Source organism: Herpailurus yagouaroundi, unplaced genomic scaffold, assembly GCF_014898765.1.
Source record: "Herpailurus yagouaroundi ecotype Mexico unplaced genomic scaffold, PumYag 160, whole genome shotgun sequence".
NCBI classification, from domain to species: Eukaryota; Metazoa; Chordata; class Mammalia; order Carnivora; family Felidae; genus Herpailurus; species Herpailurus yagouaroundi.
The window spans coordinates 40,039,296-40,062,897 of NW_024412401.1; the positions used below are offsets into that span (position 1 = coordinate 40,039,296).

A 23,602-nucleotide genomic window follows, 5' to 3' on the forward strand; every position below is an offset into this window, starting at 1 on the left:
AGAACCTGGCAGATGATAAGTACTCAGTGTCTATTTATTGGGTGAATCACACAGCTGAAGGAGAATTTAATTGCTATTTAGTTTAATTTCAAACTAGGTTTCCACCTCCTTTGCAAACACAGCTGCAAGATTTCCTATAGGCTTGTATATTCCCAGTGGTTGGGTTCTCATGAACTCCTTAGAAGTAGAGGGGGAATTAATACAAACTTGTAGAACGCTGAGTTCTCTGAACTTCAGTTCTCTGAACTGTGAGTGGGCAGGGAAGACTCATCCCTTTATCCTGCCTTTCTTCCTACTCTAGAAAGCATCCAAAACAAGCTGAAGCATCTTCAAGGTCACAGGTCATGGCAAGTGCAGGGACCCGCACAGAGAATGGAGAGGTGGCTGACTGATTCAGGGTTGATTCTTGCAACGTGGTCAGGAATATACTGAATTAACTAGGACTGGGTTACCCAAATGACTGCAGCTTCTGCTCCTGGCTTATGCCTGCTAATTAATTGCCCACTTAATGGGCTCCTCTGAGGATCTTATGAGACATAAAAATAAATGCTCATTTTGGACTCTTAAAAGCCACCTTTGAGGTGTTTCACTAGATTATCATTAATAGAAATTATTCAGCAGTGATGTTACATAAAACCCCAGCCACTGCCCTTGGAGCTCTCTGTATTAATTCACATCCAATAAACTGTGATCCTATCTTTCATTAGAATTGTTACTAACTACATTTCTATTCAGGGCATCTCCCTGAAATGGAAATATTTCCCTAAAAATTAATTTTCCTGATACACATGCGTAGGCTTATTAATGTGCGCTTAGAATAGACTTACTGTTTCATTTCTCTGGAAGGAACACAAAGAAAGTAATGTTGGTGAATTTGCATCTCACATGATCTCAAGTGTGCCAGGATGGGCGCTCCGGCACAAAATATCAGAGTAAGTGGCATCTCACAGATCCTCAGATTCATGTTAGGAAAATGTCACTAACATTTGCACATGTCTTTACATTTACAAAGCATTTTAACCTGACTTTTCTCATCACCTCTCCCTCCCCACCATAATTCTCCTGTGGGGTTGGTATGATGTTCCCTGATTTAGTGGTGAGCAAACTGGCCTCAGAAGGTTCTAAGACCGTGAAAAGTTTCATAGCCAGTAATGGTCCCATTACCGTCGGGGTTTAAATAACCTTTCCTGACTGAATGCCCATCCCCCACCATGGTTTATTTCTACAATCCCTTTCCCTCACCCTCTTCAACATCCTCTAGATGTCCATGTCTGCAGATGCTCTGTGCTCTTACTTGCCTGGGGGCACTCTCCCACCTAGCTAACTCTTAATCACAGACTCCAGATTTCAGCCAGCAGCTTTCAGGAAGCCTCCCCTACCTCTGCTCACCAGTGGTCAGTGGTCCATCTGCATAAGCATAGAGACCTGGACTGTCTCCTTCATCTTTTCATCCTCAAAGCTCATACATCACAGCCGAGCAACAAAAACTTGTTAAAAGCAAATGGGAACCAGTGGTAAAGCCAGGACTGGAGTCTCTGACCTCAAGTGCAGCCCTCTGGCCATTTCATTCCCTCCTGTAATTAACAAAATGACAAAAACAACAAATGACTTCTAAGGTGTGACTTCTTCAGGGAGTGATACACCCGATGTTGCCTTAGCATAATGCAAATATAGTAAAATTTCATCCCTGTGGACTCCATTAATTAAGGATGCATAATGCTTGGCCAGGGGCTGGGCTGGCTTGTACCTTTGGAGTGTTTATTTATAAAAGAGATTGCTAAGCACATTAGTACATTAGCAGTGTAAACAAGATCACCAGGGAAACGGCAGAAGATACTTAAGAGAACAAACTGCCTGGAGTCACTTTGGAAGCACCCATTATGAACAAACAATCACTGTGCTAATTACAATTGCTCTGCTAATTACAATTACTGTGCTAATTACAATCTATCCTTATCTGTTCCATAGGCTCCCCTATGGACTTTTTCTTCTGAGCACTTAGACCAGCCTGAGTTACCGCCTACATTTTCGTGTAATGAAATTGTGGTTCTTTAAAAATTGTCTCTGCTTTGGATGGCTCAGTGGTTCCAACAGGCTTCCCCCTCCTAGAAAAAGAACAGAGTCAGGGATTTTGAAGCCAGAAAATTAAAAACAAAACCAAAAAAATGCAGGGGGAGAAGGGAAATGAACCTGGTTGCTTTTGTTGTTTTAGCACCTTCTGCAGACTAAAAGACACAGTTTTAGGTTAGTCGGAGAACATTCAAAATACGCTATGTATAATTTGTTTTCCTCATAAGATGACCACGTTTGGTAGATTTAGAGATGTGAACACCAAGAACAAAATTTAAAAAAAAAATTAAAGTTGCTATTTGTCCTTCTTCTCTTACTATAATTAGGGAGAAAGATTAGAGAGGCCTTTTTTAGAAATGGATTGCAATTGCATGCTCCCCGCATGCAAAAAGTAAAAAGCATCTTTCACTAGGTCTTAATTTTACTACTTTCTTTCTGTCCCCAATTATACTAATGAGTGTTGAGGGTATGAGATTTTTGTCTAAGCACTTAATAATAATAAAGCTTCGGGGCGCCTGGGTGGCTCAGTCAGTTAAGCAACTGACTTCGGCTCAGGTCATGATCTCACAGTTTTGGGTTCAAGCCCCACGTCGGGCTCTGTGCTGACAGCTCAGAGCCTGGAGCCTGCTTCGGATTCTGTGTCTCCCTCTCTCTCTGTTCCTCCCCTGCTCGTTCTCTGTCTCTTTCTGTCTCTCAAAAAAATGTTAAAAATATTAAATAATAATAATAATAATAATAATAATAATAATAATAATAATAAAGCTTCACTCAGGCCGGTGTCTCCTCCCAAATGGATTTCTCACTACTGTTTCAGGAGTCTGTCTTCCACCTGAAGCTGACTGTAGCCCAGCTCTCTGCTGCAAAGTCCTCTCTGCTGCATTCAATGGTGGTGAACTGAGATTGTGGCACACAGGAGGCTCTGATCTGGGCACCCAACCATGGCTTCAGGATACTGGACTCAGGATGAGTGTCTTCCCCCAACTGGGACTGATTCTCAGAGCATCCCATAGCCATCACTAAGCAGAGGAGATGGATGGATGGATGGATGGATGGACGCAGAAAACAAGTTGTGCTACATTATACACTAGGGACCTGTTGGATTACAGGGCAAGACTGTCATCCTGGCTGCTGCAAACCCCAAATACAGTCTCTGCACTTGGTCACTCTGGATGAAGACTCCTTTGGGAGTGCATGGCCTTCTAGGTGTCATTGGCCCTGGGACTTGAATACTGCTCTCCAGTAGGAAAATGGAAGAGGGACAATCCTTCTCTAGTCTCAGGCATAACCTGGGCTCACAACTCATGAAAAGTTCAGTTTAATGCCTTGCTATTCAAAGCTGGTCCTCAGACCCGGGAACTCATTTGTAAAGCAGAGTTTCAGGTCTTATTTTCAACCCACTGAACCAGAGCCTCTATTTTAGCAGGATCCCTCAGTGATTTGTATGCATATTAGAGGTTGAGAATCACCAGTGTAGTTCATATGTACTATGTACTGGCTATAAGCAGACATAGGGAAAAGTCCTACCTTTAGATAGGGTTTTTGTGTATAATAATGATGATGAGCTATTACTTGCTTTCCTACTCTTCGAGGATCATATGGTTTGAGCCATATGTGTGTGCATTTGCACACATTACTGGAGGCTACAGAATGGAGACGAGAGCAGGGCATGACTCTTGGCTTCCTCACCTGCTGTATCACCTTGTATGCCATACTTCACTTCTCTGAGCTCTAGTTTTCTCATGTAGAAGTATCGTAGTCAACCCGTTCTACATGTGTCATGGGAGAAATACCTTCCTATGACCCTCAAAGTCAGGCTTTGAAAGGTAAAGAAAATCTGGTTTTATAATATCAATCATCTCTAAGGGTACTGGGTAATGTACCAGAAGGAAAAGTAGGATCTGAACAAGTAGGTTCTCATGTGCAGAACATAGAACTTACTGGTTAACCTTCATTGTGTTTAGATGCATATCCTTTCCTATAGGTCAGGACCACTTCTAAGCTGGTTATTACATATTTTTAATATTTCCACAGAAGTGTTCCACACTTCCAGAACTTTTAGGCATAAGCCATGGCCCATTATCAAATTCCACACAGTACACATGGGCATCTAAATCCCACATTCCTCATTGAATGTAGGTCATTCATACAGAAACAAAGGAGCTATCCTACAGGACACAGGTAATACAATACATGAGCAAGATTTTGTCCTTCCAAAAGAAGGTGACCTTGGGCGGTTGCCTATTCCACAATGCTGGCTGAGTGGTCCACCTCCCAAAGACCCACAGAGCATGAAGGGCTCTGTTCCTGCCCCTACCCTGGGCATTTCACCAAAGCAATGTATTCACCAAAACATGTTGGGTGGAGGAAGCTGGAAGGATGACGACAGGTCTTAGAGGATATATTTAGGTTAAAACCCCACTTTACAGTTGAATATCTTGAGGTTCACAGAGGGTAAGAGATTTATCCAAAGCCACACAGCTATGCAATGGCAGATGCAGGGTTTACGCCTCATCATTTCTCGTGGTGGCATTTGACAGTTCAGAGCCTGGAGCATGCTTTGGAATCTGTGTCTCCCTCTCTGTCCCTCCCTTGCTCACGTTCTCTCTTGAAAATAAATACACATTCAAAAAGTTTTAATCCTCACAATACCATCAAGAAGTAGGTATTGTCATTATTTCCAATTTAGAGATGAGGAACCCGAGGCACAATGAACAAATGTGCCCAAGATCATACAGTTGACAGGTCGCAGGCTAGGACTCAGACTCTAGAGTCTGGCATCTTAGACACGAGGCCAGTACATCTCCAAACTGCTGGATAATGTGAGGCACATGGGAATATGGTGATGCTTCACTTTCCCAAGCTCCTTATTTTAGGAGAGGGAAAAAAAACAAAACAACAACAAAAAAAAACAACAATTAGTAAGTCTTGGTGTAGCTCCAGGTGATTCTTATGATCAGGTGAGTAGGAGAAGCTTCACTAAGCCTGTGGCCATGAGGGTTGAATAGGAAGAGGCTGTATTCCTCAGTATTCGTCTAAGTTCTGCCATAACCTTAATTTACAGAAACGGCAACTGATCAGGAGAGAATGAGCAAGGGTGATCCAACAGAAAGTGGCAGAACAGGTATGGAAACTCAGCTTTTTTATTCCAGGGTCTATAGGACAGGGGACACATTGGCCTTCACTCCTGCAGAAGATGTCCAGAAACCTTGGGAAAATGCATAGACCAAAGAGAGATTCTTCTGTAGCCAGCCCAAGAGTCAGGGCCCCAGGGAAAGTTGACTCTTAACTCCTGTGATCCAGCCTCTAATTTCTGTCCTCAGTTTACTACTAAAGTCTCATTAATTTATTCCCTAGAGAAGGGAACATACAGCTGTGTCTCCAGGTGGCAAGTTGAGGATATTGTCAAGAGTTGGGATATAACTGTACAGGTAGGCTTGAAAATTGTCTTGAGAATCAGAAGCTAATGCCACTTTTAATTAATAATCTCTCCACCAGCAGCCTCCTTTGCTTTCTCTTGCTATAGTAATACCATGGTGTATCACAAAACACCCAGGCCTGAGAATGCAGAAAAACAGCTTCCAGTCCTATCTCTACCATTAATTCTTTATATGGAGGCTTGACCTTGATGTTGCCATCTGTATAGTGTGGAAGCTGGATCATAGATCTTTAAGGCTTCAGAGTGGATACAGTGCAGCTCAACAGACTGGGGGTTGGAAGCCTGACTTTTTCATTTACTAGTTATATGATTTTAAGTAGTTCATTTAAACACTGTGAGACGTAGGCATCTCATCTACAAAAGGAGGGAGCGTCATTGAAACTTCTTCAAAGTTCATCCATTTATAAATATGGTTTTTTGGGGGGAGATGAATGAAGGAAATGGTCAAGAAAAGAATAGAAGGTCTTATTACGGTTCTCATATAGGTGGTGATGTCAAGTGGGAGAATGCTAGAAGCCCGAAAGTTACACTGGTGGATGGGCTTTGTTGTTAGACTGAAGTTCTATCACCTGATAGCTGTATGACTATTAGGCTAGTTAGCTTAACATCTCTATACCTCGGTGTAGTAAATGGTATTGATGTCCCATGTTTTTCTTGATCTTCTCAGCACCTGGTAGACAGCATTTCATGTCCCTGCTCAATACTTTGAGGGGTACTGTAACCACAGGACTGGATTTGACCAATGGAACATGAGCAGAAAGTCACCTCTAGGAGGAAGTAATGAGAGCAAATTCCCTTCCCGTTACCATAGTGTTCACAGAAGTACATGGAGATGATGTTTCTGTCAGGAGGGAGACACAGAATCCAAAGCAGGCTCCAGGCTCTGAGCTGGCAGCACAGAGCCCAAAATAGGGCTTGAATTCACGAAACACAAGATCATGACCTGAGCGGAAGTCGGACGCCCAACTGACTGAGTCATCCAGGCACCCCTCCTTTCCTCTTTTTTTTTTTTTTTTTTTTAATAAAACCAAGTTGTTAAGGGCTATTTTGTGATTGGTATTGGGAACATCAAATAAGAAAATATATAAAGTACATGGTATAGGCACATAACAAAAATGCATATGGCTAACTGGAGAAAATGAGAGAAAGGGAGAAGGGAGGGAAGGGAAGGATCCAGAAACAGCATGTATCATTAGCCATCTCCCAGGAAGGCACTAGAAAAATAGCTTTGGAGGCCACTTAATAAGATCTGACTCAGGACCCTCCACTGGGAAACAAGTGGGTGCCACTAACAAAAGCCAGCTTTTCTCAAATGCTTAAAGAGAGCCCTTCTGTCTCACCAGGCGTAGGCTGGTGGTGCCTCATCCTGAAATCCCACATCTCACCCAAAACTATCCTCTTACGCTGTACAATGTGCACATCTGATAAGCAGACTAGACTGAAAAGCGCCTTTCTAGCAAATCTCTCATGAGCTCCCCGTGCTCTTTGTAGGTCATCCTGGAAGGCCTATGAGCAAACATCTATTGCCAGCAGCACCATCTTATTTTTGATGAGGCTTTTGCAAAATCTACAATTGTAATTTGCTCAGCCCCCATTCCCAAGCAACTTCCTTCACTGCAATTTCTGAGACTCCAGGCTGAATAAGAGCTCTTGACTGATGTTTATCTAAATCCCTGCAATCTATAACCAAAGTTGACCTCTCTTTCTTACAGGAATGAGGTAGGCTGGATGAGGATTAGGGAGGGAAGGAAGTAAAATACAAACAAAAAATCAAATACCACCAACCTTTGATGACTTTATCTCATTCCGACAGTCTTTCCCAATTCCCTCATTGATGGAGAGCTAAGAGGAGGGAATTCTAATGGCAACCCTGCGTGGGTCATTAGGACCCACAATGTGCACCGAAAGGGATTAGAACCAGCAAAACCTGACATCACTTCCTGAGTTTCGGAGGTAACTCAGGAGTGAATTACGTTGACTCTCCATGTTTCTACAGAATCTGACAATTTCATAAAGTTTTATGTCCATTCATGTCCATCTGATTAGGAAACGGATTCCTAATCCAGAGCTCTCTCCAGGTACCACCCAGGTTCTTAAAATAACCTCTACTCATCCTGGGACTAAACTCTGCTGTGACTTGAGTATGAACTCTATCTTCTTCCTCTCTCACTTGAGGTCTGTCTCCCAAACCTTTCATTTCTCACTCCTTCCCACTTCCCCACCTTTCGTCTCTGCTTTGTCTCTGTGACTGCTTCTCGTTGTCACTCTTTTCCTATCTAACTTTCTGTGTGGTCTCTTAGCGTGTGCCGCACAAAATCTTCACACACAGTGGAAAACTCCCAGGTTTGTCAGGGTCCTAAGCATCCCCACATGCTCATCTCTCAGGGACAGGCTGCAGCCTAAACATGGCAACCTGAGAAGGTGGTCAGAAAAGGAATTAAGTTCCTGCAGAATCATGTACACGGGGGTGGCTTCTGCCTAAAGTCCATCCATCATTAAGAATCCGGCGTCCCCTGGGGCACCTGAGTGGCTCAGTTGGTTAAAGCATCCAACTTTGGCTCAGGTCATGCTCTCACAGTTTGGGAGTTCGAGCCCCACGTTGGGCTCTGTGCTGACAGCTCAGAGCCTGGAGCCTGCTTCGGATGATGTGTCTCCCTCTCTCTTTGCCCCTCCCCGGCTCGTGCTCTGTCTGTCTCTGTCTCTGTCTCTTTGTCTGTCTGTCTGTCTCTCTCTCAAAAATAAGTAAACATAAAAAAAAAAAAGAATCTGGCTTCCCCCAATGGCACCTGAGTCCTCCCTCTGTGTTGACCACATGCTATTAAAGGGATACGAGGAAGTGACAGACATCCCTTACAACAGAACCAGAAGCCAGAGAACATTGGTTTGAGAGTCAGAAACTCTAACCTTGAGTCTCAAACGGGCCCCAGATCATGGCGAGCCCTGGAAAAGTTATATCGTTTGCTGGGTCTCAGTTTCTCTATGTGTGCAACAAGGGGTTAGGTCTAATCGTTAAGGTCTTGTGCAGTGTAGAGACTTGAAATGGGAGGCCTTTCATAGACCAGAAATCCAGGTTGCTTTTCCAGAGATTCGATGGAGGAAATGAGAATGCACATCTGTCCTCTGTCAGCATTTGCTAGGTGTGAGGATCGAGGTAGGGGCAGGGAGGAGAATGAAGCAGAGTGGTACCTGTCATGCAGGAGACTCTAGCTGGTAGAGAGTTTGAAATCCCAGGCCAGGCGGTTGTCAGGAAATGAGGCATATGGCAGGACGGCTGGTGGGGTGCCTGCTGGCTACTCTGGAGGGCTGGACCGAAGATTACTTGGAGGAGGGAGAAAAGGAACGGGGGATGAGGTGAGAAATGACAACTGCCTTTGATATTGAAAATTTTGCAGGCCTGCCTTCTGGAACTTGGAGGACAGAGAAGCCACTGCCTCCCCCCTGTCTGAGGCTCAGTAAGGGAGCCTTGAAAGAGATAAATTTAGACTCATCAGGAGCCACTTGGCTTCCCACTGTGGGAAGTCAACTGCCTTACCATGTGCCTCCGAGAGGTGACATGGTCTAAGGATGGAAATAATTGTAAAAAAAAGTTTAACTGAAGCCAAGGATAAGAGAGTTTATGTGAAATGGGTGAATCAAATACAATGGTAGTCTGGGGAGTTCCCTAAATCTTGAGGCTGTTGTCAAAAGAGAAAGTGTGGTCTATTCACTACACTCCTTTCAATGAGCAAATCAGGGCAGACATAGACCCTGGCTATTCAGAAACAACTCAAGATTGAAGGGTTGGAAACAATGAGAAGAGTGTTTGAGGCAGAATGAGGATTCCGGATGGGGCTAAAATTCTGTCAGAGCCTGGAGACTCCCAGGCTCAGCCTTTACAGCAACATGCTCTCTCTTAATGATCAGTTTGTTGGTAGTAGAAAGGCCAGCATGCTGGGATCTGACCTGAGGTCATGAGCTAGCTTTGCAGTGACTTGTTTTGTGACCTTGCCCAAGTCCCTTCTCCATATGTAAATGAGATCTGGGATTCCATGGAGGTTCTTTGGGATCTAGCATCTTACTTTCCAGTGTGGGTCCTTCTTTTGCACCCAAAGCTAATCTCCACACAAGAGAATGAGAATTAGTACATTTGATCACTTAGTCTGATAGCTGCTGTGAGAAATCAAGCTACATAAAACATACAATGGGTCCATCACAGTGGCTGGAAAGTGATGAGATGACTATGCTTGTCATGGGTGGGACCAGGATTTGGAGCCAGGTCTATGTGGAGACCTGTTCTGCTGAGTCCCCACCCCTGCTTATCTGTATCTGTCCATCTGCAGACTCGTTCCTTGACCAGAAAATGCCCTTCCAACTCTTATCCCTCCCAAGAAGTACTTTTCTTTGCTATCACTTCAAACCCCAATTCATAAGCCTCATCCTCTGAGAAACCCCTTATCGTTCCTTCTAATTCTTCTCAAAAGGCTTCACAAAGAAATTCTTTGAAAACTACTGGAATACTGCTTTGCAAATTAAATATTCATGTATTTTTGTCGATTGTGTATGTCATTGTGCAAGCTTGTAAATTCCCTTCTCAAAAAACAAGGGACACTTTCTTTCTTTTGGATACCACACAGCATTATTTTACCTATCAGGGTGCTCAAAACAGAAGTTTCATAAAGTATTAAAACTACAGAAAGTTAGCATTGTGAGTCCCAGTATTGAGTAGTTCATTTGCATTATCCTTAAGTCTCTCAGATTTTTCCAACAAAGTAGCATTCAGCTGCTGTTCGAGCCTCTGCATAGTAGAAAGGAAACTTCACTGGGATTTGAAGGACTCAACTCTGCTACCAAATTGCTGTGTGGCTACCAGTCACTCCTATTACCCTTAAGTCATCCCTTGCTTGACCTTCTCTTCTGCCTACAACTGCTCACTGGCCATTGGGCATTATGCCTTTCAACTAAGTATCTTCCAATATCCCCCTTTCTCTCCTAACTGTTCCCATTATCCCAGTTGAAGCCACCAACACTCTTATGTGACTTCCAAAATATACCCCCAACTAAGCCCCCATTTCACACTTTCCCATGCCACCCTCATTGCAACCTACCTCCCACGTAGTCACTATGAGATTGAACAATGTAATACAACCACTCTTTTAACCCTTTATGAGTTCTCCCATTTACTATTAGAATAAAGACTTGGCCAGCAAGACCCCCATGATCTGCCACTACGTGCTGCTCTGCTCTGGCTTCACCTCCCACAACTCTTCCCTTACTTTCTCAGCCAAAACCACACCAGACTTCTTCCTATCTTAAAGCCAAAGGCGTTTTTTGTTTTTTTTCCTTCTTAGAACATCTGTCTCTGCTTGAAATCTTTCCCAATGCTAACTCTCACTCATTTTCCAGGTATTAGTTAAATAACACTTCATCTGAAAAGTGGACTCCCAAGTCTTATTATTGCTTTCTAATCCAATAGATGCACACCCACTATTCTGCTCCAACTAAATTAGAGCCTACTGTTAATTGCTATCTTGGAACACTGTATCTTTATTCAACAGTACTTACTACAAATTAAATAAGTACATAAGATTACAAACACACACACACACACACACACACACACACACACACACACACACACACACGTATGCCCACACACTACACGTAGACACCAGAGGATCTCAGGCCACTTTTATCTTACTTTTCATTGTATCTCAAGTAATCAGCATGGTACTTGGAAAACAGTAGGTGCTCAAGCAGCTGTGGTAACTACACAGGTGAATGGTTTTAGGGAGTTCACATTTCCATGCTTGTTCTACAAACCAGGAAGTGACAAGGTATACTGGATGAAAAGACAAGAGCAAGACTTTGGAGTCAGCCAGATTTACACCTGATTCTTTGCTCTGCCTTTCACTGGTGACCTTGGGAGAGTCACTTTACCTCTCCGGTGTTGACATATGAGCTGCAAAATGGAGGCTATGGTGCCTCCCAGGGTGTTAATAATGAAGCTAAAATGGTATTATCCTGGCTCTCTCACTTCCTAGAAGGGATATTAGGGAGAATCACTTAACATTTCCATTTTTTTTTTCTGGATAAAGGGGATGAAAATAGACCCTGCTTCTCAGGGCCATTGTGAGGATCACATAAATTAATAGATGGTTAATAGATGGCAAGTGCTTAGAATGCCCTCAGCATGTGCTGAGTTAGTATCATCACCACCATCATCATCATTACTGTTATTATTATTATTAATACTAAACATACTTGGTAAAGAGTTTGACATGGAGTATTTCTTAATAAATAGTGGTCATGATTACCACTCCTACTATAACCACTATTATTAATTAGATGATGGAATGGGGATGATAATGATTATAATGGTGATATTTCTTCCCAATTCTGACTTTTGTTGACATGACCTCAAAATGCTAGGGTGAACCCTGCCCTGTGATAATATCCTATTACATTTTCATGCAAAACTGTCTAAAAGTACTGTTTTTTTAAAAAAAGATAATCATTCTTTATACATAGAACAATGCTTCTCATTCTACCATCTTTTGATTCTTCAGATTGTGAGACATGATAAATCCTGCTTCTTCAGATTTCTCAGGGAGGCTTTCATAATGACGCTGCATGTCTAATCTTCATATAATTTGGCCAACTCAATCCTCATTCTGTTTGCTCTTATATGAGAATGGTCTTATCTTTTAATTTCGTAGGTACCTCTATATTTATTAACAGAGAAAGAGGTCTTTGACATTTTGTTGAGCAAAAAACAGCAATTTCTAAACAGCTTTACTGAGATTTAGTGTGTGTGTGTGTGTGTGTGTGTGTGTGTGTGTGTAGATAGAGAGAGGGAGAGAGGAGTTTTAAGAATGTTCAAGAAAATGTTAATTCTGGATATTTCTGGGTGATGGGAATTTTATTTTCTACTTCATTAAATGTCTTTATTTTTTAACTGCCTGAATAGCCTACATAGGATACTTATTTTTTAATAGACTGAAAGATTAATTTAAACATTTTAAAATTCCATTAACTGTACTTATAGGATGATTTAAGGCTGAATTAAAAATATGTGGATAGAGTTAGAAAAATGGAAGGGCAGGATAAATAAAGGCTAGGTCAGTGGAAAAGGAACCTCATGGAATGAATTTTGCTAACTTGTAACACTTCATCGGATAGGCATCAATAAGCCTACAAAGATACTGGCCAGTCTAACAAAGCTCAAGTCCATGGTGCCCATGGCTTCCGCCCCCTGCCCAGATTTTGGGTCAGTGATCCAACCAGTGAAGTGCGAGTATCTGCCCATACCTAAAGGTCATCTGGAAGACTTGGCCTTGGTTCACATGCTGGGTCCGGTTGTTGTAACCATGTAGCATCTCTCCAAAGAGGGTGTCGTTGAATTTGGAGTCGGGTTTGAGGCATTTGGGGCCCTCGCAGACATCTGAGAGCATTAGGCAGGATTTTCCATCAGGAGCCAGCTTGTATTCCTCCACACAACTGCACAATAAAACAGAGCCGAGAGTTAGCTCCACATGCTGGATGCCCCCATTGTGGATGACCTAAAACCAAGGCCTCCTTTGCCTGCAAAACAGGTCAGAGTTTAGGAATGGAGACAGCTATTCTGGCTGGAATCTATCTAGGGCACAGGTGTCTAGAGAGAAGCACATTAATCCTGCAAATTGGTAAATTCAGGGAAAGTCATTTGTGACATTTTGGAGGAGTCGAGGGGGAAACCAGAGTGCACATCTACGCACAAAGCAAATTTAAAAACTGTTTTCCATGAACACACAGACTTTAAAAAGCATGACAGACCAATTCACAGGGAATTATCAACTAGTTTCTCAAACCAGAATCTATTCCCAGTGTATCTGTCGACCAAGGTTGAAGACTGTAGCAAAAACAAGGTTGCTATTGCCCTTGTAACTCAGAAGTGATCCTTCCAGGACCACGGACAGCTCACTGCAGCCGCTGCTTCTGCTCAATTAGCAATATACCTAGTCTCTGTTGGCCTCTAACTACCCAATCCTAACAGCAGAAGGGCCTTTGACATGCCTTTGAGTCAGGGACTAAACCGGTCCTCCTCTGTGGACTAAATAGGCATCTGAATGGAGTGTGGAAATAATATTTGCAATCTGGGGATGTTTGTAGTGAAAAAGGAATCTCTTAGGCATGGGAAAGAGGAGGAAACAAAGGTCTCAGCTCCTGAAAAATCAATCCAGAAATGGGAACTCTTTTAGTCTTTACATGTTCATGGCCTTTGGCTATGCACTGGGAAAAGGGTGCACATAAGAGATAAGACACACAAGAGAATAGGCTGCTCCACTGAAAAAACTTGTATAAATATCATCTTTGCTCCTTTGGACCTATGTGAACCCCAGCAAGTCATTTAACTTCTTTGATCTTCAATTTCCTCATCTGTAGAATGGGGTAGAAACTCCTACCCTATATTAATTCATTAGGCTGCTATAACATCCTTGGATACATTGGCTGCAAAAAGAGGAATTGAAAGGTACTTCGCAAAATAATTACAGTAATGATGGAAATGGTGGTGTTTATTGAGCAGACACTTTCCATGGAAACTTCATATATATATATTTTTTTAAATGTTTCTTTTTGAGAGAGAGAAAGAGAGAACACAAGCCGGAGAGAGTTAGAGAGAGAATCCCAAGCAAGCTCCATGCTAAGCCTACTGTCAGCACAGAGCCCGACGCAGGGCTCTACCCCATGACACTGAGATCATGACCCGAGCTGAAATCAAGAGTTGGGCACTTAACTGACTGAGCCACCCAGGTGCCTCTTGTATATTTATTTTCTGGCCATGAAACAAGTTAATTTCATCATTCCTGCTTTACCCAGAATCAAAATGAGGAGACAAGTAAAGCAGGTCACACTGTAAGCAAGAGGCAAAGTGGCATTCAAATTTGAGTCTGTTTAGCAACAAAGGGACCTTTTTCTACTCTTGTCTTCTCCAAATCCAGTTGTTTCTACTTGCATGAAATGACCCTGGGTAAGGCTGTGCCAGTTAGAGGCAGTAGAAAGCAGGCAAGCTCTTATTTGTGAAAATCTATTGATTCTGACTGCAGAGAGACTCAGAAACTCATACAGAAGAAGGGAGAGGCTCTATGCAATGGTTTGGGAAGAAAATATTCCTAGGTTGAAAGAACCAGTAGCTGATGCCAGACACGTGGAACTCAACTGAAGGCAGGAAGCAAATAGGAAGAGCTGAAATGCTGACTCAAGATCACTCTAGTGAAAAGCCAGGAATGTCTCCTGCATAAAGCAAGCTGTCACTCTTCCCTTGTTCTCTTATCACCTCTAGTGTGTTGAACAGATGCACCAACTGTCCTTCCTACATGCTTCTGCCCAAGTACAGCAGAAGGTTGTTGGAAGAAGGCCTGTCCTGGTGCCTTCATCAAGTCTATCCCCTCTTCTTTTTGCATTTATTAAATGTAAGTAACTCTCCCTTGATAAAGGTGGAGTACACATGACATGAGTTACATGAATGCACAGAGTATATGGTAAGTTCCTAATGAAGTCTAGTCCCAGCCATCTATTCCCAGGAGGTTCCCAGCAAATATGAGAAATGGTTTACTGGAGTAGAGCTTCCTCTCTTTATACACACACACAGACACACACACGCACGCACACATGCATGCACCTGTGAATAAATATACTCTTGTTATAAATGATTAAACATTATCAAAGTCTATAGAGTTCTTCATTTCCACTCCTCACATATTTTTACTTAATATCAGTAGTCATCATTGTTAACTATTATGTATTCTTCTAGGTTTTTAAAAATACATTTATAAATACAATATTACGCATATAATAATTATATTATATATACAAATTTTTCATAATAAACTCGTAAGTACACCATACATTATTATAAGATATGCATTTGTACTTAATACTATTTCTCAGAGATCTTTTCAAACCAGTATTCATATAGATCTATCTTTCTGATGGTTATTTGGCATTGCACGGTATAAATGTACCATAATGCCTTTAGCTACTCTTTATTAATGAGCATTTTGGTTGTTTATAGATGTTTATTATTGCAAATGGTATCATAATGAAGATCTTTGTACATATATCATTCTGTACATGTATGTGTTTCTACTAAAAAAAATCTTAGAAAAAGGATTGCTGGGTCAGTGGTTTATGAATTTAAAAATTTTGGTAGATTTAATAATGGCTGTCTGTTGGGGCTCTACCAGTCTACAATCCTATCACTGATGATTGAGAAAGCCCATTTCCCCATAACTTTCATGTTCATTATCACCAATATGGGATTGGAAAAAAACTCATTTTTGTTTTGCTTGGCATTTCCCTGATTACTGCTGAGGTTCCCCACCTTTTGATGTCATGGCCATGTGTATTTCTCCTTCTATAGGTTGTCCATCCATGTGCTTTAACCATTTTCCTATTGTGATTCTTGTCTTTTTCCTTATTGGCTTATGTATGCTTTGCATATTTTCTGGAGTCCTCCTTCTCCTTTCATACATATTGAAATTTTCTTTCATTCTGTACTTGTGTTTTAACCTTACTTTTGATATCTTATAACCTCTCTATCCTGGTCCTTAACTGCTTCTGAATTTGGGCAATGCTTAGGAAGCGACAGATGATAAAACACATTTCTATATATTATTCTAGTATTTATATAGGTTTTTAAAAATCTTTGGTTGTTTAATCTGTATGGATTTAATTTTGTGCACGATGTGAGTGGTTATTTTAACTTCATTATTTTCAAAATGAGTAACCATTACCTGAAGGGTCCATCTGTTCACTAACTAATGTAAAATACTATTTTCTCATATACTAAATCACTATGTATGCCATGTATACATGGTTGGAATTTTTCCTATTTAGCTGCCTGTATTTTCCTGCAATAATTCTATACTACTTGAGGGGTTCCTGGGTGGCTCAGTCAGTTGAGCATCCAACATCAGCTCAGGTCATGATCTCAGGGTTCATGAGTTTGAACCCCACATCAAGCTCTCGGCTGTCAGGGCAGAGCTTGCTTTGGATCCTTTGTCTCCCTCTCTCTTTGCCTCTCTCTCTCTCTCTCTCTCTCTCCCTCTCCCTCTCTCAGAAATAGAAAAAAACATGAAAAAGATTATATACTACTTGAATTACTGTAGCTTTGAGGCATGGTCTGGATATAGTCAAGTAAGTCTCCTCCCCATTGTAAACACTAATTTTCTATCTCAAAACTTCCTCACTCGTCTTATTATTTTCCCATTCAAATGAATTTTAATTTTGACTTGTCAAATTCCACATAAAACCCTAGTAGAATTTTGGGTGATATCACATTGAATTTGTAGACCAATGTGGGGGGAATTTTAAAAAAAAATGTTCCCCTGTAAGAAATACATATTGAGACTCAACTCTATGTTGGGCACCACCACCAACTGTGGCAGAGACAATGTCTTCCATTCGCTACACTGGGTCCTCTTTCTGGAGGTGTACCATAGACTGTGCAACCAAGCTTCCCCTGCAGGTGGGCCAGAGGGGCCACGTGACGGGATTGTGAATGATGGAATCTGTGCTGACGTGATGCAAGCTGCTGCCAGACTCAGACCTTCAAAACATCCTGTCTGATTCTCAAGCCCCCTCTTCTCTTGCTATGGCAAGTTTGGAGAGCATGTGATCGAAATGCATACTTGCGGTTGGAGAAGTTCACCTCAATCACAATGGATCTTGCATGAAAAGCGTATAATAAACTTTTGTGTACACGTTTCCGGCTTGGGAGGCTTCATTTGTTACAGCAACACAGCTGATCTTATCCTAGGATCTTTACAGTTGTGAGTTTTCTAATTCAGAAATAGTTTGCATCTCCATTTATTAAGTGTTCCTTTAATGTTTTTTAATTTTTTTTATTATTTTTTGTAAACACTGTTTTCCTGTTATTTAGATTTTTAAAGGCTCCAAAACCAGTGTGGCTCAAACACCTTTTATTACAATCAAAACTTAATTTTTTATATGAAATATAATTTCTTGTCAAATTGGTTTCCATACAACACCCAGTGTTCATCCCAACAGGTGCCCTCCTCAATGCCCATCACCCACTTTCCCCTTCCCCCGACCCCCACCAACGTTCAGTTCATTCTCAGTATTTAGGAGTCTCTTATGGTTTGCCTCCCTCCCTTTCTGGTTTATATATTAAGCGTTCCTTTAAAGTCTTCTCTGAAGTTTTAGACTTCTGGTCGTAAACGTCTTCTCGGGGCTTATTCTTAGGTATGGGTACAATATGCAGGGTTCCACAGGTTACAGACATGCATTTTAGATGCAGATCACCAGGGGCCAAATCCTGATTTTGTCTCCCATTAGCTGTGTGGCCTTGGACAAAATGCTTAGCCTCTCTGTACTTGCTCTGCTTACCTATAAAGAAGTATTCACCTCAAAGAGCCACTGTGAAGATTAAATGAGATAATGTCTGGAATTCGGTGTACCCAAACTTACAGTCAGTGGTCGCTGCTATTATTACATCCTTTTCCACTACAGAAGTAGGATCAGGTTTTCACTTATGTTTTCCCTTATATTTTCTAGTAGAAACTGCTGATATTGAGGAAAGCTATTACTGATTTCTATAAGTTGATTTTTCACCGTACCACATAAGGAGCTCATCAGTTCTAATACATGTACCAGATTTTTCTAAATGGATGAGTATATATTTGCCTCGTTTAGGCATTAGAACTATGCTAGGATTTTGGAATAAATTAGAAAACAGCCATTTTAGTTTCTTTCTCTGGTTCAGTTTATATAAGAGAGTGGTTGTGCATTCCTCAATGATTTGATAGGACCTGCCTATAAAACCCGTGAGCTCATGACTTCTTTTCAATTGTAGATATTTAGCTCTCTGATCATTTTATTTTATGTTATCTGTCTGTTTAGATTTTCTACACCATCATGAGTGAAACTTGGTAATTTATATTTTCCAAGAAAATAATGCATTTTATCAAGACTTGCAAATTTATTGGTATAAAGTTGTACACAGTATTCTCATTAAATTTGCTTTATCTTCTGTGCTTCTATGGGTATGTCTCTAGCTCATTCCTAATGTCCTTGTATTCTCTCTCCCTCTCTCATTTCAAAAGGCTTTTGCATTTTATTGATGAGGCTCCTTTTTTTCACCTATTTCATTTATTTCAGCTTTTATTTGTATTAATTCCTTCCTGCTGCTTTCTTTCACTTTGTTTTATAATTCCTTTTCTGGCTTCTTGATTTGAATGCTTATTTGTTTATTTTCAATCTGTCTTGCTTCTCAATACATGACACGGAGCTCTGACTGCTTTGCCCATGTTCCATGAATGTGAATATACAGTCTGCCTGCTCCTACTCATTTCTAAGGACGTGGTCATTTAAGTTTGATTTTTCTCCTTACTCGAGTGTTACTTAGGAGGTTTAGTTGTTTAAATGTAAAAAAAAAAATTCTTGGGGCGCCTGGGTGGCTCAGTTGGTTGAGCGTCCGACTTCAGCTCAGGTCATGATCTCGCGGTCCGCGAGTTCGAGCCCCACGTCGGGCTCTGGGCTGATGGCTCAGAGCCTGGAGCCTGCTTCCGATTCTGTGTCTCCCTCTCTCTCTGACCCTCCCCCGTTCATGCTGTGTCTCTCTCTGTCTCAAAAATAAATAAACGTTAAAAAAAATTAAAAAATAAATAAATAAATGTAAAAAAATTCTCAAGTAGACCGATGTATCTGCTAACTAGACTGCTGTTAATATGTAATATTATTGCATTCTAGTCTGGAATATAGCTTGTATAATTTCTACTTCGGTGAATTTACTGAGATTTCATGCTCCCTTACTTAAGGGAGACAGAGGTGTGGAGCTCAGAGTTTGTATCTAATTAAACCTGGGTTCAAAGGGAAGCTATGCCCCTTATCAGCCATATGGCCCTGATACAATCTATTAACTTCTGTAGGCCTCAGTGACACAATCTATTAAATGGGGATAAAAGTTATCCTTACCACAGAGCTTATGTGAGAACTGACATAACTTACCTAAAGGACAAAATAGTATCTGTCGTGTAATAGACAACGTGAAACGTATGGTGCCATTGCAACACTGCTCTTGATAAATGATACATCCATACATATAGCATTCATGTATTTTAAATAGGTAAGTGTATACATAATTATTGCAGTTCAAGTTAAATATGTACATTATATACATATGTATGCCTGTGCGTTTATATTCTTATGCATATACATATATACACACACATATATACATGTACATATATACACATACATCCATACACACATACATGCAAAGCTCAGCCCTACAGTTAAGATTCCAGTCTAGTGGAATATTTCCCTATATACAAACTGACCTGCTCCTTATTACAACCTGAATTAGGTAGAATAATGGTGCCCCCAAAATGTCTGTGTCCTAACAACCATAGGTCCTTACAACCTATGGATATGTTACCATACATGGCAAAAGGAACTTTGTAAGTATGATTAAGACTTTCGAGGTGGGAAGATTGTTCTTGATTATCTAGTTGGACTCAATGTAATCAAAAGGGTCCTTATAAGGGGAGCCTGGGTGGCTCAGTTGGTTAAGCATCCGACTTTGGCTCAGGTCATGATCTCACAGTTCATGGGTTCGAGCCCCATGTCAGGCTCTGTGCTGACAGCTTGGATCCTGGAGCCTGCTTCAGATTCTGACTCTCTCTCTCTCTCTCTCTCTCACTCTCTCTCTCTCTCTCTCATAAATAAATAAACATTAAAAATTTTAAAAAGGGGTGCCTGGGTGGCTCAGTTGGTTAAGCATCTGACTTCGGCTCAGCTCATGATCTCACACTTGGTGAGTTCGAGCCCTGCATCAGGCTCTGTGCTGACAGCTCGGGCCCTGGAGCCTGCTTTGGATTCTGTCTCTCTCTCTCTCTCAAAAATAAATACACATTAAAAAACATTTTTTAAAAGGGGGTCCTTATAAGAGCATAAGAAGTAGACAAATGTGTCAGAGTCAGAGAAGGAGATATAGCGTGGAATCAGAGGAGAGACAGATAGAAACAGACTGTTCCTCTGGCCTTAAGAATCTTGCTGATGCCTCAGTTTTAGGAATTGTGACCTCCACAGGTGTAAATAATAAATCTGTGAGGTTTTAAGCCGCTACGTTTGTGGCAATTCATCATCAAAGCGTTAGGAAACTAAAGGAAGACCGTAGCAGGGAGGCATTGCTCATGTTCAGATGAGAAAACCGGTAAGTGACTTGCCCATGGAGATACACCTTGTTTACCGTGGTGCTAGGAAGCAGACCTGGGAGTTCATATTTCAAAGCATGTGTATGTGTGTGTGTGTGTGCCACGTGTGTGTGTGTGTATGTGTGTGTGAGAGAGAAATTTTAGCCATATTACACCTGTAGGTTCATGGTTATTTATTTATTTATTTTTGTCTGGGGGTAGGAAAGGATTGTGGCTCAACAGGAGAGGAAGGAGGGGAGATAAAAGGTTTGGGGTGTGCTTAGTAAGACACTTAGAGATGCGGGGAGGGGAAAAAACAGAGACTCATAAAAACGTAGGGACTCAGAGGTAAACGATCCTCTGAGTTTTGAAACATGAGAAACTCTCTCCCCCAAGCCACCTCAGGGCACAAGATGGATGATTTATGCAAAGGTCTGTTTAGTTGTTGGTTTTTTTTTTTTTTTTTCCATGCGACATAATTATACAGTTTCTTTAGAACATTCTGTCGTCTGGGAGATTTTCTTACAGAAATTCTAAAGAGTGTAGGCTCACAGGAAACCAGCCAAGATCTGCATGGAACTATATTTATACATATGCCAAAATGAAAACCATAAAATAAGTACAAAGATACAAACTGGGCATTTTAGCTGTAGGCAATGAATGTGTTACCCTTAACACACCTATCACATTATAGAGAATACTAGAACTAGATGGGCCTTTAGAGATTGTACCATAAAACCTATACGTGTTTAGCCAAGAGCATGTTTTATTTAATCCCTACAGCAACATCACGAGACGGGGAGTTTCATTCCAACACAGCCACCAAGGACCTCGAGGCTGGCACTTTAAAATTCCACCACCAAGATCATACCAGCACTTTGGAAAAACCAGTACCTTGACCTGGATCTTCTTACTCCACATCTAGTACTCATTTCATTTCAGCACAAATGACTATTTCCAATCTGCTTGTCTTTCAAAAGAGGAATCTGGGACCTTAGAGAGGTATGGCATTTACACAGATTCTCCAAGCAGGGTGTTTATTTATTCATGTATTTACTTGCTCGGTTATTCATTCATTCCTCAACGGTTTGTGGAGCCTATAAAATTATAGATGGCAATGCACAGACTAGAAATTTTTTCTTTAAATGGCAAAAAGAGTCAGATCCTGGAAGGGGGGGGGCGGGGAATGTAAAAACATAGAAAATGTAAGGTCAGAAGAGCTCAAGGAACGGCACACAACACTGACTTGGACCATTTTCAGGGTGGTCTCCATCTGAAGGTTTCACTCAAGGGAAAGATTTGGTTTCCAGAAAAGCCATTTTGAATGCAAGGTACCCAAGGGTATTCTTTAGAAAAGAAGGAAAGAAGGAAGGAAGGAAATGAAACAATTCCATGGGGGAATTCTGGTTAACTTATATAATGATGTATCTACTCGAAGACCCTCAACACTTGTGAGAAACATTAGCATGTCACCTAACACGAAGGAAAACATTTTAAAAAAATCTTTCAAAGCATTGATAGTAAAATGCATCCTGATTTCAGAGATGTTAGAAAGTGGAAAATGTGGGCACTTCAGAACCAGTGAATTATGATATATCACCACCGCAGGACTTGTCAGAGCCTTTACTATCCTCAGGTGCACCATGAACCTTAAAGGCAGTTATAGAGTACAATTTCCCATCCACATAGGAATGTGACCACTGAGCTACCCTTTTCTGTCTTTCAGCTGCATATGGGACTCATGTTTCACAGATCCCACAGTGGAAAAACCTCTCTGAATGAATGGATGAACTCTGTGTGCTTCAGTCAAATGTCTGTGAATATGTTTTACACCTGAGCTTTTGCAAAATACTTCAAGCAGCAGGGAGCATAAGGTTGTAATGTCTGCCGAGAACCTGGTATGTGGATGTTCTGTGTTAACTATGGGAGGTAAAATCCCGTTTCTTCGATCAGAAGTCACAGAGGTGAAAATGCAGACCCTAACCTAAAAGTCAGAAACCAAAACAAAACAAGTGGTGAATAAACACATCCCACACCTCTCCAACCAGTTACTGAAAGTCAAAATTAAGATCACTATCTTCTGTCTGGAGGTCAGTGTTTGCCACTCCTAGAGAGGATGTGTGGCTAGATGTGCTCTTTCGGCCCAGATTTTTAAACACATTTTCATTACATTGTTAATAAAATTACATTTAAATCACATTCAAATTTGAAGAGAGACGCTTGGGTTATCTCCTGTCCCAACTTTACCTCCTAAATGGCTGTGAGATTCTTCTGGGCCACGGTTTCCTCCTCTGAAAGATCTGAGAAATACTTGAAACTTCAAAAAATATTAAGGACCTTGATCACCATTTCTTATTTAAAAATACAGGGAACATGGGGCGCCTGGGTGGCGCAGTCGGTTAAGCGTCCGACTTCAGCCAGGTCACGATCTCGCGGTCCGTGAGTTCGAGCCCCGCGTCAGGCTCTGGGCTGCTGGCTCGGAGCCTGGAGCCTGTTTCCGATTCTGTGTCTCCCTCTCTCTCTGCCCCTCCCCCGTTCATGCTCTGTCTCTCTCTGTCCCAAAAATAAATCAACGTTGAAAAATAAAATAAAATAAAAATACAGGGAACAAAAATATATATACAGGGAACATCTCTCTTAGCAAATTATGCCAGGAAAAGGTGTTTACCCCCTGAAACAAACAAAACACAATAAAACAGCAAAAAACACAACCTTCCTTTTGACAAGCCAGGACTACTATATAATCCACCATATGTTTTGGGGGGGGGGGGTTGTTTGTTTTCCCTTTTCTGTTTACATCAGTTGCCAAGAAGCAAAGAGCTAAATTTATCTCCCGTTGAGTAATGCCCCCATTTCAGGCTCCTGCAACCATTTTCTCTCTCTGTCCTTATACATGGCTCCGGTCAGTCCTAACTTTATATGA

The 23,602-nt window shown here is 41.3% G+C and overlaps 1 protein-coding gene across 5 annotated transcripts in view; it reads right to left on the reverse strand.

Annotated features, from left to right (window-relative positions):
* Nucleotides 1–23,602, reverse strand: part of ASTN2 (astrotactin 2) — an 882,793-nt gene that overhangs the window by 295,737 nt on the left and 563,454 nt on the right. For all 5 annotated transcript variants that reach the window (XM_040482114.1, XM_040482112.1, XM_040482113.1 and 2 more), the window contains one exon: nt 12,794–12,982. In XM_040482114.1, coding sequence (XP_040338048.1) covers nt 12,794–12,982 — 189 coding nt within the window. The remainder of the gene's footprint in view (nt 1–12,793; nt 12,983–23,602) is intronic.